This window comes from Prunus avium, chromosome 2 (genome assembly GCF_965620075.1).
Source record: "Prunus avium chromosome 2, drPruAviu1.hap1.1, whole genome shotgun sequence".
NCBI lineage: Eukaryota > Viridiplantae > Streptophyta > Magnoliopsida > Rosales > Rosaceae > Prunus > Prunus avium.
Window position 1 is genome coordinate 24,019,409 of NC_142285.1, and position 17,241 is coordinate 24,036,649.

General features: G+C 34.1%; 1 protein-coding gene across 3 annotated transcripts; it reads left to right on the forward strand.

The window, feature by feature from the left end:
• The first annotated feature begins 13,534 nt into the window (after positions 1-13,534).
• On the forward strand, positions 13,535-16,721 carry LOC110758553 (uncharacterized). 3 transcript variants are annotated; one of them, XM_088248154.1, is made up of 9 exons: positions 13,535-13,623; positions 13,729-13,836; positions 13,925-14,006; positions 14,134-14,189; positions 14,783-14,829; positions 15,291-15,332; positions 15,407-15,475; positions 15,645-15,719; positions 16,359-16,721. In XM_088248154.1, the coding sequence occupies exons 1-5, from the start codon at positions 13,599-13,601 to the stop codon at positions 14,791-14,793; spliced, it is 282 nt and encodes a 93-aa protein (XP_088104280.1). In that variant the 5' UTR covers positions 13,535-13,598; the 3' UTR covers positions 14,794-14,829; positions 15,291-15,332; positions 15,407-15,475; positions 15,645-15,719; positions 16,359-16,721. The 3 variants fall into 3 exon arrangements, with proteins under 3 accessions (XP_088104280.1, XP_088104279.1, XP_088104278.1); XM_088248153.1 differs by having other exon boundaries at positions 13,544-13,836; positions 16,359-16,389; positions 16,468-16,721; XM_088248152.1 differs by having other exon boundaries at positions 13,544-13,836; positions 16,359-16,720.
• The last annotated feature ends 520 nt before the right edge of the window (positions 16,722-17,241 follow it).

Below are 17,241 nucleotides of genomic sequence, written 5' to 3' on the forward strand. Positions count from 1 at the left end.
GCCCAAGAATTCTACAGTAATTAACTTTGTTCTTGAACAGCCTCAGCTGCAAATGATCACCAACTGGGTTTTTGCACACGTTTGGCTGAGACCCGGTTACTTGAAGAACTTTTTCTTCACTTGCAGCAAAAGAAGGCTGAAGCTTGAGCCATTCTTTGCGCTTCAAAGAAGATGCCGGCAAAGTCATCTAAGCCAACGGTCCTTATTGGAGATCCTGACCATAGTTCTAGACATTTCCTCTGAAAATTTAAAATGAGCATAAGGGGTGTTCGTACCACTTCTACAAAAATCAAAGGAGATAGTATCGTATAGTAGTGTAGCTCGGAAGTCCGAGTGTCGTATCCACAGAGAGCAGTGTAAAGAAAATAACAGAGATGAAAAAGAACAAGTGTGATTGAGAGGTAGATTTATGCAAGATTTGATTTGGAGAAAATTTAATTGATTAAAACACTAAGGCATTGGGTTTCCACTTTTAACATAAGCATGCAACTCTTAATAATTTGATCCACAAAATATTTTCCATTGTAGTTGTTCAAAATAATTAAAGCTCTTTTTAATTTCCTTTAGAAGTATTCTAAGCATAACTTGTACCATTGGCAACAAACTATCAAAAAATAATCTTCATCAAAATTCTATTAATCTTTAGTAATTCTCTTCTCTTTTAAAAGCATGAAAGTTTTTACTACACTATGGGAAAAACATGATTGAACCCATGAAATAGATTATCAAACATTCATCAATTAATTAAAAAGAAAACTACAAATTCCATTTGAACAAAAACTACAAATTCACATTAAAGCTTAAGTTTGGATCAAACTAATAAAAATTACACACTTATATTAAAAGTTTCCTCCCTAGCCCTAGCTAGGGAGTTAGTTCCCCATAATAAAATAAAACTAAAAACAGAATTTAAGACTTAGAAATATGGAGGGAAAAGAGAAAAAGCTCAAGATTGTGGAGCTTGGTGTAGTTTTACAATGCCGTAGCTCCATCTATTTATAGGAGGATGGGAGCAATATTCATGATTTTAATATGTCTTCCACTTGCCATCAAACCAATTGCCAAGTTGCTTCCTTTAATTAATTCATTGTGATGATGACTCCTTATCTAAATTCTTCAAAACTTTCTTCCACTCGAACACTTTGTCATGCATTTCCATACTTTCCTTCTTCTCATTGTCGGGTATCACTCTTGAATTTCTCCACACCACTCTCCACTTGCTTCTTTACTCCAAGCTTTTATCATTTCAAATAAGTACCCATCATTTTCAAATATATTCCTTAATCTTGGCCTAGTTCCTTGACTTTGGTTTTCACAAAGATCTTTGAGTCTTCTTATCAATTGCTCCACTTGCTCATCTATCGTATCTTCTCATAAAAACTGCAGCAACTTTCCTCAAATTGTAGCTAGATAACAACTCAAGCATCATCATTCTTCTTTGCATTCATTGGTTGCAAGTAGTCAATTTGAACTTCTCCTTCATTGTTTATTCATTCTTTCTTTATTTCTTCAATGATGGAAGCTTTGCATGCATGTCCTAGAGTATATTCATGCAATTGATTGCTTCTTCTTTTCATTTGTTTTATCTTCAATTGCATTTGCTGCTGCACAAGTTGTCTCGAGCAAATTTCCTTGGCTTTGGCTGCACATATTTCTTCTCATCCTTTACTTTCTTCTTGCAACACATTACTTACTTCTTTTCCTCAACATGCTATTGGTGGAAGACACTTAATATCTACAAACAACCACTCATTAAATATAAAAACAAAGATTGGAAAGAAACAATAAAAATACTTTAATAGATTTATATAAAACAAAAGAAAATACTAACAAATATAAATTTAAGGATAAAACTTGTATTAATTTTGTGCTCATCAAATACCCCCAAACCTATATTTTGCTAGTCCTCGAGCAAAAGAAAATAAAAACTAAGTAGAAAAGAAAACTAAGCCACTTTCGCAGGGATCTCGATTGCATTTAGCATATGCAACAAGCCTTTAAACCCCTAGGTTACCCTAGTGGACGAGTATAGTCTCGTGAGGGCTTTCAGTGATGATACCCACAAACATCGAAATGAGAGTTTAAAAATTTATGCTACAACAAAATTTGAAAATTTAAACAAATGCTTAACCATCATCAAAAGCTATTTGGATTGAAAAATTCATGAACAGTTTTTAAAAGAGCAAACATGTTTCAAATTAATCCCCACATAAAGTTTTGATCACTTATAATCATTTAGTAAATTTTTCATTTGTTTCCTTTGGTGTTTAAGTGAACCAACACATTTTAGAGACAAAAGTTAATTTCAATCATAGTAACCTCATTATTTCAATCATTATCAAAATTCAGTGCAAATAACTAACCAAAGCATATATATACAATTTTTTTTTTCTTTTTTCTTTTTTTTTTTTTTTTTTTTTTTGATTGTGACTGTGCAATGTTTAGTTCCATTAAGCTTTCTAATTAACCCATGTAGCGAGATTTAGGCCAACGACTCTCAAACCAAAGGTTTTAAGGCATTAGGTGTAGAAACACCCTTAAGGGCTTATTAACTCGAGTTAAAAAGGCTACAGAACTAAACTAGTCACAAAATGTATTTACCCCAAAACTTTACCGTTTGACGCGAACACTCGCTGCTGTTTAGGCAAGAGGCCCGGTTACTAAGTAAAACTCTGGATAAATTAACATCATTATTATTATTTTATTTATTTACTTATTTGTTTTTTTACGCCAAGGTCAATCAAGAGCAATGTCTTCTAACTCTACTTAAAACAACAAAGTTAACTATAATTGATCTTTTCTTTCATTCTCACTAAAGTGTTGATGTGCATGTGAGAGTTCAAAGTATAACTCATGAATTATCCACTAAATAGAAATAAGTGAAAAAAAAAAAAAAAAAACTAAAATTATGGGTTTAAAATTTAATAATATGTTTCCAATCGTAAAAATCATTCATGAGTGTTAAATCTGATTTGATGATAGTAAGCATAAAAATCTAGAGATAACACCATTTTTATTTTTTAATTAATTTTTTTTTTAATTTTTGGGTGAAATAAAATAATAAAAAAAACAAAACAAAACTTCTAAACCTTACCCCCAAACCTAAATCAATCATTGTCCTCAATGTGGAAGAATGTAGGTATCAACAAAGTTATAACAAGAAATGAAATGGAGTAAAGCAATTAAATAAAAGAACAAAAAAGAATTAAAATTATAATTTAGTTGCAAAAATAATAAAAAATAAAAATAAAAATAAAGGAAAACAAAAATAACCAAACAAAACAGTAAACCCTAACAAACAGTTCTACGCAAACCGAAACCCAAAAGACGAAGAAGTCCAGCCCATTGGAACCTCCAAATCAATTGAAAACCCAATCCAAACGAAAGCCCAAAATTTTTTATTTTTTATTTTTTTTTCGGAAAGAAAATAAACTAAGTTATAAAAGAAAAAGAAAAATAAACACATTTCCAAAATTTTAAAAATATATATATATATATATAGAAAAACAAAAACAAAAACTGGAAAGGGAAGGTCACGGATAAAAGAAGGAAGGGATGTGTCGGCGTGCAGAGACAGCGTTCAATAATTAAGCAGAAAACACGGAAAGTGAAAGTGAAAGTGAAAGTAAAAAACATGAAGGTAAAAGAAAAAAAATTGTCTCCCCTCTAAAAACACGCGGCTGCAAAACGTTAGGGAATCCGAGAGAAACAAACGCAGAAGCCGAAGTCTATTTAACCCGTCTCTGTGGAGTTGAGCTTGCGTCTGTGTTTCATCCTGAAAACTCAGAGTAAAACATCAATAAGCAAGAAACACAAATCACAATGGCAACCTCACCCACTTCCCTCGATGATTTGAATCTAGAGTTGGCCCTTGCGCCATCAGTGGCTCAAGTAAGTGCTCCTCCTCAATCCGTCTTCCCAAACTCCACATATCATCATGGCTCGGCCTCAAACTTTGCTGAGGCAATGCCGAGAAGAGTAGTGCTGCCAGGAGGGATGACTGTTAGGAGACTCACACCGGCAGATCATCTGTACATGACACAGAGGTCAGACAAGGCCGCGGTGGAGGAGTCTCATGATTTAACTGTTCTCCACGCAACCTCCTCCACAAATCTGGGCATAAGATTACTGGCGAGGACGCGAGAGTGCGCAGTTCTGACCGAGGAAGTAGCCTCTTTGAAGGCTCAGGTGGCGGATTTGCAAAAGCGGCTCTACTGTGCCAACCAGCAAGTAGAAGCACTGTGGAAGAGAAACAATGATCATGCAGAGCTTTTGCAGATTCTACAAATAAGAGAAAATAGAGGCAATTAGTATGATGCCTCAGGTGGCTCAATATCTGGGAAGAAACATGTGATTTTTAAATATATGTATGCATTTTCACGTCTATGTATGTAATCACATGTTTATGAAATGAATAAGTATTCGAGCCAAATTTCCGTGTGTGCAATCAAGAAGCAATCTACTTCCCAAACTTAACAACAAATTAAATACATAAACAAGTAAAAGAAAGAAAGAAAGAATTACAGTAATAAAAGCAAAGAGAAACAAGAAATTCAGAATTGCCTTAGTTGGAGATCGGGTTCCGATCTGTTTATTTATTTATTTATTATTTTTATTTTTATTTTTTTACAGTACTTAAATAGAAAGATAATACCTGGAAAATATGCGTGTCAATCCCTTTGGTATTTATCCCGTACAGAATGAAAGACAAAAATAATAAATAAATAAAATCCAAGCAAAAAGAAATAAAGACCAAAATAAAATAAAACACACAAAAAGAAAACTAAAATCTATACAAATACAAAATAAACAGTCATAAAAAAAATACAAAAATAACCACACAAAGAAATAAGCAAAAATTATATTGTTTTTTTTTTAAAATTTTATTTTTTATTTTTAACACTTTGTAAAAAATAACTTATTTTAAAAACACAAATATACAAGCAACTCACGGATGACCAGTTAAGGGCCTCAGAAAACACAGCCAGGGGATCCGGGAAGGTTGGAGGGGTCACAATGGTCCCGCTTAAAACCCAAACTTCTTAAACACCAAAGGTGTCGCCTATAGAACTCCTAGACACTGTATTGACGAAGACACTCACTGGAGTTACCAAAAGTCAGCTCATATGAAAAATCTTTTTTTTTTTTTTTTTTTTTTTTTTTTTTTTTTTTTTGTGTGTGTGGGTAATTTCTACAGCTTATGAATATCTAAAAAAACATAAATAGCACAAATAAATAATAAATACGAAACTAAAGATAGTCTGAGAATTCAATCCTGATAAACAGGATTCTCCAAGTGAATCGTGTCATCCTGCATAACAAAATTATCCAAAAATGGTTTAAGACGTTGACCATTAACTTTAAAAACATTACCATTTTTTGGATCCTCAATCTCCACTGCTCCAAAAGGAAAAACTCTTGTGACCACAAATGGACCTGTCCATCTGGAACGAAGTTTACCAGGAAAAATATGCAATCTCGAATTATATAAGAGAACTTTCTGTGATGGTTCAAAGTTTTTCCTCAAAATATTTCTATCATGAAAAACCTTCATTTTCTCTTTGTAAATTCGAGAGTTTTCGTAAGCATCATTCCTTAATTCTGCCAACTCACTCAACTGAAGCTTCCTATTTGAACTTGCATCATTTAAACCAAAATTAAACATTTTAATTGCCCAATATGCCTTATGTTCAAGTTCAACTGGTAAATGACAAGCCTTACCGTAGACAAGTCTGTAAGGTGACATCCCTAAGGGGGATTTGTATGCTGTACGGTATGCCCATAAAGCATCAATTAATCTCAAAGACCAATCTTTACGGTTAGGACTCACAGTTTTTTCCAAAATTTGTTTTATCTCCCGATTAGCAAGTTCAACTTGATCGCTTGTTTGTGGGTGATATGGGGTAGCGACTTTATGAGTGACACCATATTTTTTCATTAAAGCCTCAAAAGGTTTATTACAAAAGTGTTTTCCCCCATCACTTATAATAGCTCGAGGTGTTCCAAATCTTGCGAAAATATTTTCTTTTAAAAACCGCAAAACAGTTTTATGATCATTATGTCGACAAGGAACAGCCTCTACCCATTTAGAAACATAATCAATACCGACCAAGATATAAAGATATCCAAAAGAAATAGGGAAAGGACCCATAAAATCAATGCCCCAACAATCAAATATTTCAATTACCAAAATTGGGTTCAAAGGCATCATGTTTCTACGGGTAATTGCCCCCAACTTTTGACAACGGTCACAAGTTCGACAAAAAGAATTAGTGTCTTTAAAAAGCGTAGGCCAATAGAATCCACACTGCAAAATTTTTGCAGCGGTTTTCTTTACAGAAAAATGACCGCCACATGCTTCATTATGACAAAAAGAAATTACTGCATGGATTTCATTATCAGGTACACACCTTCTAATGATCTGATCAGGGCAATATTTAAACAGATAAGGGTCATCCCAAAAGAAATTTCGAACCTCTGTAAGAAATTTCCTCTTGTCTTGAGCAGTCCAATCAGATGGAATTTTACCTGTAGCAAGAAAATTAACAATGTTAGCAAACCAAGGTAATTCTGAAATAGCAAATAATTGCTCATCTGGAAAAGAATCATTAATTGGCAATGTTTCAATGATATCCTCAAAACTCAATCTAGACAAATGATCAGCCACTACATTTTCTACTCCCTTTTTATCTTTGATTGTGATGTCAAATTCTTGAAGTAGTAGGATCCACCTAATCAGTCGAGCTTTAGCATCTTTTTTTTCAAAAAGGTATTTTAAAGCTGCATGGTCAGTGAAAATAACAATAGGTGATCCAACTATATAAGAACGAAACTTATCCAAAGCAAATACCACAGCAAGGAGTTCTTTTTCAGTTGTAGAATAATTCATCTGAGCACTGTTCAAGGTTCTGCTTGCATAATGTATGACATGTGGCTTCTTATCCTTTCTTTGCCCCAAAACAGCTCCAACCGCGTAATCACTAGCATCACACATAATTTCAAAAGGTAAAGTCCAGTCAGGTGGTTGCATAATTGGAGCAGATGTGAGCATTTTAATTAATTTCTCAAAAGCCTTTTGACATGAATCAGACCACTCAAATTTACAATCTTTTAATAGGAGATTACACAAGGGTCTAGATATTGCACTAAAATTCTGAATAAATCTCCTATAAAAATGATCTGACATCTTTAACAGTTTTTGGAACTGGCAATTTTGAAATCAATTCAATTTTAGCTTTATCCACTGCAATTCCTTTAGATGAAACAATATGACCAAGAACAATTCCAGAAGAAACCATAAAATGACACTTCTCCCAATTTAAAACAAAGTTTTTCTCTTGGCATCGAACCAATACTTTTTCCAAATTACTCAAGCAATTATCAAAAGAATCACCAAAAACAGATATATCATCCATGAAAACTTCAAGAAATTGCTCAACCATATCACTGAAAATACTGATCATGCATCTTTGAAAAGTAGCTGGAGCATTACATAATCCGAAAGGCATTCTACGAAAAGCAAAAGTACCAAAAGGACATGTAAAAGTAGTTTTTTCTTGATCTTCAATGGCAATTTCAATTTGATAATAACTTGAGTATCCATCTAAGAAGCAATAAAATTCATGACCGGCTACCCTTTCTAAGATTTGATCAATAAAAGGTAAAGGGAAATGGTCTTTTCTAGTTGCAGAATTCAGCTTTCTATAATCAATGCACATACGCCAACTTGAAACCACTCTAGTAGGTATCAATTCATTTTTATCATTTTCAACCACAGTTATGCCAGATTTCTTAGGTACAACTTGAGTAGGACTTACCCATTTACTATCAGAGATGGAATAAATAATACCTGCATCTATTAATTTTAACACCTCAGTTTTAACAACATCTTTCATGATTGGGTTTAACCTACGTTGTGCCTCCCTAGAAGACTTGGCTTCATCCTCTAAAAATATTTTATGAGTACAAACAAGAGGACTAATTCCCTTAATGTCAGCAAGAGTCCAACCAATGGCAGATCTGTGAGAATTCAACACATTAAGTAACTTACCTTCTTGCAAAGAGTCAAGTTCAGAAGATATTACCACTGGAAAAGTGTTGTTGGACCCCAAGAAGGCATGTTTAAGTCCCATGGGTAAAGGCTTCAATTCTAGATTAGGAACTTCCACATTTGATGGCAATGTCTTTTCCTTTCGAGGTGGAAGCTTCTCAAACCTTGGAGTCCATTTATCAGCCTGTAAGGAATTAAACAACGAATTAAGATAAGCAATTTCTGGCTCCTCAAGTAATTCGGATTCTTTAGAATTCAATAAAAGAGTCTCAAAAGGTTCAGAAATACTAGTCTTCTCAAATTGGTCCTGTACAAGAACTTCAATCAAGTTCACCACTCCACATTCATCATCTTCATAAGGTTTCCTGAAAACATTAAAAATGTTAATTTCCAATGTCATGTTACCAAAACTGAGTTTCATTATCCCACTCCTACAACTGATGTGTGCATCACATGTAGCAAGGAAGGGACGTCCTAAAATGACAGGAATTTCATTTTCAGAATGCAAAACAGGTTGTGTATCCAAAACAACAAAGTCAACAGGGTAGTAAAATTTGTCCACTTGGACCAATACATCCTCAATTACCCCTCTCGGCACTCGTACAGAACGATCAGCAAGTTGCAACTTCATTGTTGTGGGCTTCAATTCACCAAGACCTAACTGCAAATACACTGAATATGGCAACAAATTTACACTAGCCCCCAAATCAAGCAAAGCACAATTGATGTAATTTTTTCCAATTACACATGAAAGAGTATCGTATAGTAGTGTAGCTCGGAAGTCCGAGTGTCGTATCCACAGAGAGCAGTGTAAAGAAAATAACAGAGATGAAAAAGAACAAGTGTGATTGAGAGGTAGATTTATGCAAGATTTGATTTGGAGAAAATTTAATTGATTAAAACACTAAGGCATTGGGTTTCCACTTTTAACATAAGCATGCAACTCTTAATAATTTGATCCACAAAATATTTTCCATTGTAGTTGTTCAAAATAATTAAAGCTCTTTTTAATTTCCTTTAGAAGTATTCTAAGCATAACTTGTACCATTGGCAACAAACTATCAAAAAATAATCTTCATCAAAATTCTATTAATCTTTAGTAATTCTCTTCTCTTTTAAAAGCATGAAAGTTTTTACTACACTATGGGAAAAACATGATTGAACCCATGAAATAGATTATCAAACATTCATCAATTAATTAAAAAGAAAACTACAAATTCCATTTGAACAAAAACTACAAATTCACATTAAAGCTTAAGTTTGGATCAAACTAATAAAAATTACACACTTATATTAAAAGTTTCCTCCCTAGCCCTAGCTAGGGAGTTAGTTCCCCATAATAAAATAAAACTAAAAACAGAATTTAAGACTTAGAAATATGGAGGGAAAAGAGAAAAAGCTCAAGATTGTGGAGCTTGGTGTAGTTTTACAATGCCGTAGCTCCATCTATTTATAGGAGGATGGGAGCAATATTCATGATTTTAATATGTCTTCCACTTGCCATCAAACCAATTGCCAAGTTGCTTCCTTTAATTAATTCATTGTGATGATGACTCCTTATCTAAATTCTTCAAAACTTTCTTCCACTCGAACACTTTGTCATGCATTTCCATACTTTCCTTCTTCTCATTGTCGGGTATCACTCTTGAATTTCTCCACACCACTCTCCACTTGCTTCTTTACTCCAAGCTTTTATCATTTCAAATAAGTACCCATCATTTTCAAATATATTCCTTAATCTTGGCCTAGTTCCTTGACTTTGGTTTTCACAAAGATCTTTGAGTCTTCTTATCAATTGCTCCACTTGCTCATCTATCGTATCTTCTCATAAAAACTGCAGCAACTTTCCTCAAATTGTAGCTAGATAACAACTCAAGCATCATCATTCTTCTTTGCATTCATTGGTTGCAAGTAGTCAATTTGAACTTCTCCTTCATTGTTTATTCATTCTTTCTTTATTTCTTCAATGATGGAAGCTTTGCATGCATGTCCTAGAGTATATTCATGCAATTGATTGCTTCTTCTTTTCATTTGTTTTATCTTCAATTGCATTTGCTGCTGCACAAGTTGTCTCGAGCAAATTTCCTTGGCTTTGGCTGCACATATTTCTTCTCATCCTTTACTTTCTTCTTGCAACACATTACTTACTTCTTTTCCTCAACATGCTATTGGTGGAAGACACTTAATATCTACAAACAACCACTCATTAAATATAAAAACAAAGATTGGAAAGAAACAATAAAAATACTTTAATAGATTTATATAAAACAAAAGAAAATACTAACAAATATAAATTTAAGGATAAAACTTGTATTAATTTTGTGCTCATCAAGGGGGCATTGACGCATTATTGGCTTCAGCGGCCCGCCAATAAAATTTCAAGAGAAATAAACCCAAATTTGGAATTTCATAGAAACTCATGAACTCTCAACTCTCCTCCTTCTCACCCCTCTCTCTCTCCGCTCTGCCTCCAAATTTTTTTGCTCACTCTCACTTCCCGCTCTCTCTTCCCCCCATCTTCTTCTTCTCTTGTTCTATCTACCTCTCACTCACTCGCTGAGCTTTTTCTCGTCGGCAAGATTTCTAGGGTTTTTGAAACCTTTGCGTAATTACATATTCGATCTTCGTTCCCTAGAAATTTACTCGAGCGCCCTGCTTGTTCGTTTTCGTCATTTCTGAGCTTAATTTTGGCTGTTTGGTTCTCAAGCTCTGGACTTGCAGATAGTCTTGGGAGGAAGGGGCTGGGGAAGACGATGACCCCTTCTTCTTTTTTTTTCTTTTTTTTTTCTTCAGTTTTGTAGTTTTAACAATTTAATTATTTTAAACTAAAAAAAAATTAAATTTTAATTAAACAGTGAGTCACGTGCCTAACATGTGACATTTAGATAGAAAATTGGATGAAATTGCATGAAAACTAACGGCAGGGGCTAAATTGACCATTTCAAATAATATGAAGGCTAAATTGGCTGAAATTTTTTTTCAGGATGGACATTTCAATTAGCGTGATAGTCCAGGGGGTATTAGATCATTTACCCCGTATACAAATATGGAAAGAGATTCCTATAATGGAGGAAGGGCCTAACGGCCATGAGTTAATTGCGTGATACTCCCCTGAAACTAGAAGGCGGACCTCGACGGACAAGTTTGTCAGAGAGCCGAAGATGACGACCTTTGTGAAGACCTTTTGTGAGGAGGTCAGCAACTTGATTAGTGGAAGGAACAAATTGAACACGATGACTACCAATGGCAACTTTCTCACGAACAAAATGGTAATCCAATTCAATATGCCGGGTGCGAGCGTGATGAATTGGATTCGCAGCAAGATAGGTGGTACTGATTTTGTCACAGTAGAGGAGAGTAGGAAATGTAATCAGGCAACCAAGCTTATGGAGAACACAACTAACCTAGAGGATTTCGGCATATGCATGAGGTAAAGAACAGTACTTGGATTTAGCACTGGAGCGAGCAACATATGGTTGCTTCTTGGAACACCAAGAGATGAGTGTGGTACCCAAAACGATTAGATAACTGGAAGTAGAGTGAAGGGTATCAGAGGAGCTAGCCTAGTCAGCAGCAGAGTAGGCATGAATAGTCAGTGATGAAGGAGAGGGACGGATATGCCAACCAGTAGGGAGACCCCCACCCAGGTTTAAAAGTACGTAGTAAAATATAATTCTTAAATATAGCCCAGGCATGGTTTATCTTAAAACCAAAATCATAATGCACAACAACATAAAAGAAATATTTCGCTTACTTCCCATTAAATCGGGATGTTAAGATAAAACGTGGATGCTCATACAACTTTTTAAAACCAAGTTTTCATATATCCAGTAACATTCTTTAGATTACCAATCCTCGTATGCCAACTAACCATTCCACAAATTTATCCAACTCAGGTGGCACAATAGCGAGAGTGTCTATTTCATGGCTATACCTCATTGAACTAGCCTCACAGCAGCACGGACTGCAGCACTAGTCGGTCCATATAACTCCTGGCCAAGTTTAGTGGATCAAATCCTAGGGGTGGGAGTGGTCCGGTTTGGTTCAATTTCCACCTCAAATCGAAACCGGAACTGATACTATTTAACCGGTCTGATTTGGTCCAATTTTAGTAAAAAAAAATTATAAAACTAACAGGTTCGGTTTGAACCGATTTTGGTCCAATCCAGCTTGAACTAGATTATTATTATTATTATTATTTCAATTTTATTTTTTTGGGCTTGAAAATGAACAAATGATCAAATTTCATACAAAGAGAGATATTGGGCCTACAAAAGAGAGATGTTTTGAAGTTGGGCTTGGGTAAATGTTAGATATGAGACAAAAAATGTACCATTGGATTTAAATAATTTTGTAAAAAAATTAAAATAATATACAACCAATCCAGTCCGATTTGGTAAGGAGTGAAACCGGAAGCGGAATCGGTTGGAACTTGTTTGGTTCGATTCAGTGCCAGTTTGTTGACTTTTTAGTGAAACAATTTTTTTTTTTCAGTTTTTTCCATTCAATGCAGCTTGGTGTTCTGGTTTTCCAGTCCCGATGCGCACCCTTATCGAATCCCAAGGTGGTCGCTATGCCCTCTTCACTCTCAGGTCATCTCGGAACACCGTCAATGAAGCCGATGCCCAAAGTATGATTAAATCCATACAATAGATATACCAACCAAAAGCAATTGTGAAGTTCTCATGCAATCATATTTATCATTTCATACATAAAGTGAAATATAAGTCTGGTTTAGTGGTCCCTCTACCCAAAGTCCAATGATGATGCTTGGTCCCACACACTTTATTTGCCAAAACTGGTTCACACCAGGTCACGTACATGTTCGACTAACTCGAGCTCCTAATCGTGCCACAACCAATGTGTTAAACCAAGTTAGAAATAAGCTCTTAACGTGCTAGGGTTGGGTCGGGTCATGTTTTATGAACCCTAGGTCGAAGTATAAACCCCAGTTCGGAGCCCTACGTAGTTGTCGGAAACTTAACCTTAAGGGCTCGTTTGGTACACAGGATTGGCTTGGACTGGCTTGGACTAAATTTAGTACCATGTTTGTTTTATCTAATCCTAGTCTTAGATGGGATTGCTAATACCGGGCCCACCAAAAACACCTCCTTAGGAGGGGACTACTAATCCCATGTGGAAGGGGAGGATTAGCTAGTCCCAATTCTCACCAATGTATAAAATGCATATATTATATTGTAAAATTAATAACATATATTATTATTATTAAACTTACTTACACATATACTATAATGTACATATATACATGTATATACACATAAATATATCATATATCTATATATATAAAGCAAAAGGCAGAGAATGGTGAAACATTCAAAAACCCCGAATATGCCCTTGGTTAAACAAAAAATTAAAAGCATACAATTTTAATTAAAAGAGGGTGAAATTGTAAAACACCACTGATTTTAAAAAAGAAAAATGAAAAGAAAAATGGAGTCGTGCTGTTCAAAATAGAGTCGTGCTGTTCACCAAAAAAAAAAAAAATAGAGTCGTGCTGTGCTGTGCTTGACTCAAAGAAGAAGAGCTGATGAACGTGGAGAAAAATTCCTCAGGTTCAGAACCCACGAAGCTGGCGGTTTCCCCAATTTCAGAACCCATCACCACCATGTTACTTATATTTTCTTCCTCCACTTTACTACTTCTCTTTTCTGCTTCAGAAATCCAAATCGAGAGTAACCACCCAGGAACACCCAGTGTAAAGACTGGTCACACCCAAAAACCCTGCTTTCTCATTCCGCACCACACCTGCTACCCTGTAACTGAAGGTAAAACATCAGTTTTTTTGTATTAATGCATGTATATTTCAGATTTTTCATTCAAGTTGTGGGTTCCATCAAATTTTGTATGTTTCAGGAGAGGTTATACACCATCCACCAATAGAGAAAGCACCAGCTAGCCCAAGGCTTATAATTCATGGTCACCAACTCTTGAAGCAGTGAGTTTCAAATCTTCTGCTTCTTTAAATATTGTGGGTTTGCATTAGGATTTCAGTTACTTGATGTGGATTTCCCTGTTCTATTTTCTTCTAAATTTTTAATTCTTGATGTGGGTTTCTGTTACAGGAGCTGTTCTCAACCGCGTCTGTTCTTCTTGCGGGAAACCATGCCGATCCAAAATCGTTAGTCCCTGCTCTTTCTTTCTCTCTTACCATAAAAATATGATAACATAATGTGGAAAATTGATCTAGAAAGTTGGGACAAAGTAAAATTAGGTGAACACAACCCCCAACATTCAGTAATAAAATCGAATGTTCTCAGCTGATGCCTCTCTTTCTCATTGTATTGCTGGGTTGTTGATTCATATTGAAAATTTTGGTCTCTTGAAATTCAATTGTTTTTGTCTTTACTCTGAATTTCCTCATCTGGGTCAGTAGGATTTCAGTTTAATTTTCATATACATTAGTTGGAATTCAGTATCTTTGTTTCTTAGTAAAATTTGAAACTTTTGGTTGTTCTGTTTTCCATTATTCTCAACTAGACTGAACTTAATGACCAGCAATTTTTTCTTAATTTGTCAAAGGTACTTAGGTGTATCCCAGATGGGATTCCTTATTAGATTTTCTTTTCTGGGTTGTTGATTCAAATTTAGTTTCATGTGGATTCATTACCATGACATGCACCAATGAAGAAAGCATTTAGGTTTGATCTGTGTACTATCTCTAATTTTTGGATCCTAATGGAATTTCTTTGATTATATATGTTGTTTCTCCAGAGCACCAATGAAGAAAGCATTTACATTTGATGGGTTTGATGTCAATGGTATGAATTTCTCTCTCTCATTTTGGTTTTGTTTTTGGTTCACCAAATGGCTTATATCAATTCTGATTTTCTGATTTTTAAATTATTTTTTGGGGATTAATGGAGATGATGTGGCTCATAGAATCAAAGCACGATAGGTAAAATGGAGGGTTTTGTTAAGTATATATATAGTATGCTCATCATATGTTGCTGGAATTGAAAGCTAAGTTTATAGAACATCTGTTAGACCAGCCATGCTATATGGGACTGAATGCTGGACAGTTAGAAAACAGACATATTCATAGTTCCTGTAAGTTTCATGCTTCATGATTTGTAATGTTAGAATTCTTTTGTAGTTACACTGTTAGAATCCTGAAATTTAAGTATTTGCTTCAAGTTGGTTTGTTGGTTGTATTTTGAGGCTATGCAATTATGTGGTGGTTCTACTTCATTCTAATTACTGTTTATTTTATTTTTTTCAGTAAGAAAACAATCAGAGTTAGGCAGTCATCCAATTGCTTCAGGTATGACTTATGAAAATTAAAAAGTTTTTCAAATCCACATGTCTTATTGAAACTTTGGAATTTTATCTCAACAGATTTAACCGTCTCTCACCTCTCTGACGTATAAGCAATCACTGAAACAAAGAAGCAAAGATAACTTTCAGGTTAATGTTTCTTCATTTTGTTTTATTGACATTTTTTTTCTTCTTTTGGGTTCCCTCAAAATTCCTTCACAAAATTCAACTTGGCTCTACGTGTTTTCTGCTCTCTTTCTTTCTGTTTTTTTTTACCCTGATTTAATCTCAGGCTTCCATGAAATTTTGATTGTTTCAGGAGAGCTTGGGTACGAAATACAAATACGAGAAGCGGTCGTTTGCCCAAATTGTCTAACCATTCGTCGCTTTAAAGGTATAATTCATGATTGCCTCTCTATTCCTTATTCTCTTTCTATTTTTTTTTTTATACTGATTTCTTTGTTTTTGTAATGTTTGTTTGCTCATCATTTCTGCATTTTCTTATTTTGGTTAAATTGGGAAATTTGTTATATACCTTGGCGGTTGTTTATACCTTTTGCTTGACTTACAAGCTGTTTTTAGATTGTTTTGTTTATCTGATTAGCCATGTAACTTAGGGCTGTTGGTTTTCATGCAAATTTACTGAACAAATGGGCCTAAGTTTTCGTATAAAACGAAGGACAAATATAAGAAAGCAATGCAAACTAATATAAGAAGGCATTCAAGTTAAAAACTTCATTTAGCAAATGGTTTTATATCATTTTGTAAAATGAGTCTTTTAGGATTTCGATTTATACTGTCTGACAAACTTTGCTTCTTTACTGCTCTGCCTACTCTTTTCAACTCATTCAATTGGTTTCAATTTGATTGATTTTAAACCTACATTTCTCAACCAGTTGTCTTCACCACCCAAATAAAAATGTCCAATTGGTTACATGTTTTAATTTTGGGTTTTGTTTTCATTTGTTTTCTTTTGTTTCTGCTGAATTGAAATTACCCCCATTTTGATGTTGCTCCTAATCTCATGTTGCAGGATTCTCTTCCAACGATCTATCCATTGCTAGGTATGGGTGTACGCCCACATTCACCTACCTTTACATTACTTTCTTCGTTTGCTAATTATACTTTTTTACCTAATAAAGCAACAAGCAGCTCAAAGAAGAACAATGAAAACATTGAACAGAGAAAATCATTTTGCTTGCTCCTTTGTATTTGATTATTATTGTACAAACCAAAACAATGAAGACTACAACCTCGACATGCTCAAGGTTGAACTTTGCAATATATGTATTATATTTTGTAATTAATTAATCATTTGTATTAATAACCAATCTTTTGTATTAATAATCGACAATCTTTTGTATTAATAATTGATGTACCCTTATTTGATTTATATAAGAAGTTCATTTTCAACGTATGAGTTAATGCCTTAATTTCAATTTTTATGTAAAGGTTTAAAAAAGATATACAACCATTTTTTTGGGGAAATGTTTATATAGCCATTTTGAAGATATTTTGGCATGTGAAAAATAAATTTGTTGTAACATAAATCAAATATTAATGCATTGTCGTTATGTAAGGAGATGTGTAAAATGTTAGTGCATAAATTCCGAATCTATTTAAAGATAAGCTGTACAAATTTAAGAAATTTAAGTCTTTTCTGTAAGTATCTTACGCCACAAGAGGCTACATGGAATTAAAAAAATGCTAGATTGACAATTATTACATACAAGTAACGAGTTCGAATTAATAAAAAAAACATTAACTAAATTCACAACGGTATTTGTACTCATTCAAATATTTGGAAATTATTATATAATAACTAAAATCAAATACATGGGCAATTATTATACAATTTTGCTTTATATATATAGATAATTAAATTAATGTTAATTGCCTAATACTAATAAATATTG

What these genes read in the sequence shown, in the direction of transcription:
- LOC110758553 (XM_088248153.1), top strand. Translation starts at nt 13,599, where the DNA reads ATGAACGTGGAGAAAAATTCCTCAGGTTCAGAACCCACGAAGCTGGCG. An exon ending in CTGCTACCCTGTAACTGAAG is followed by an intron (nt 13,837 to 13,924) that starts GTAAAACATCAG and finishes TGTATGTTTCAG; the next exon opens with GAGAGGTTATACACCATCCA. An exon ending in GGTCACCAACTCTTGAAGCA is followed by an intron (nt 14,007 to 14,133) that starts GTGAGTTTCAAA and finishes TTTCTGTTACAG; the next exon opens with GAGCTGTTCTCAACCGCGTC.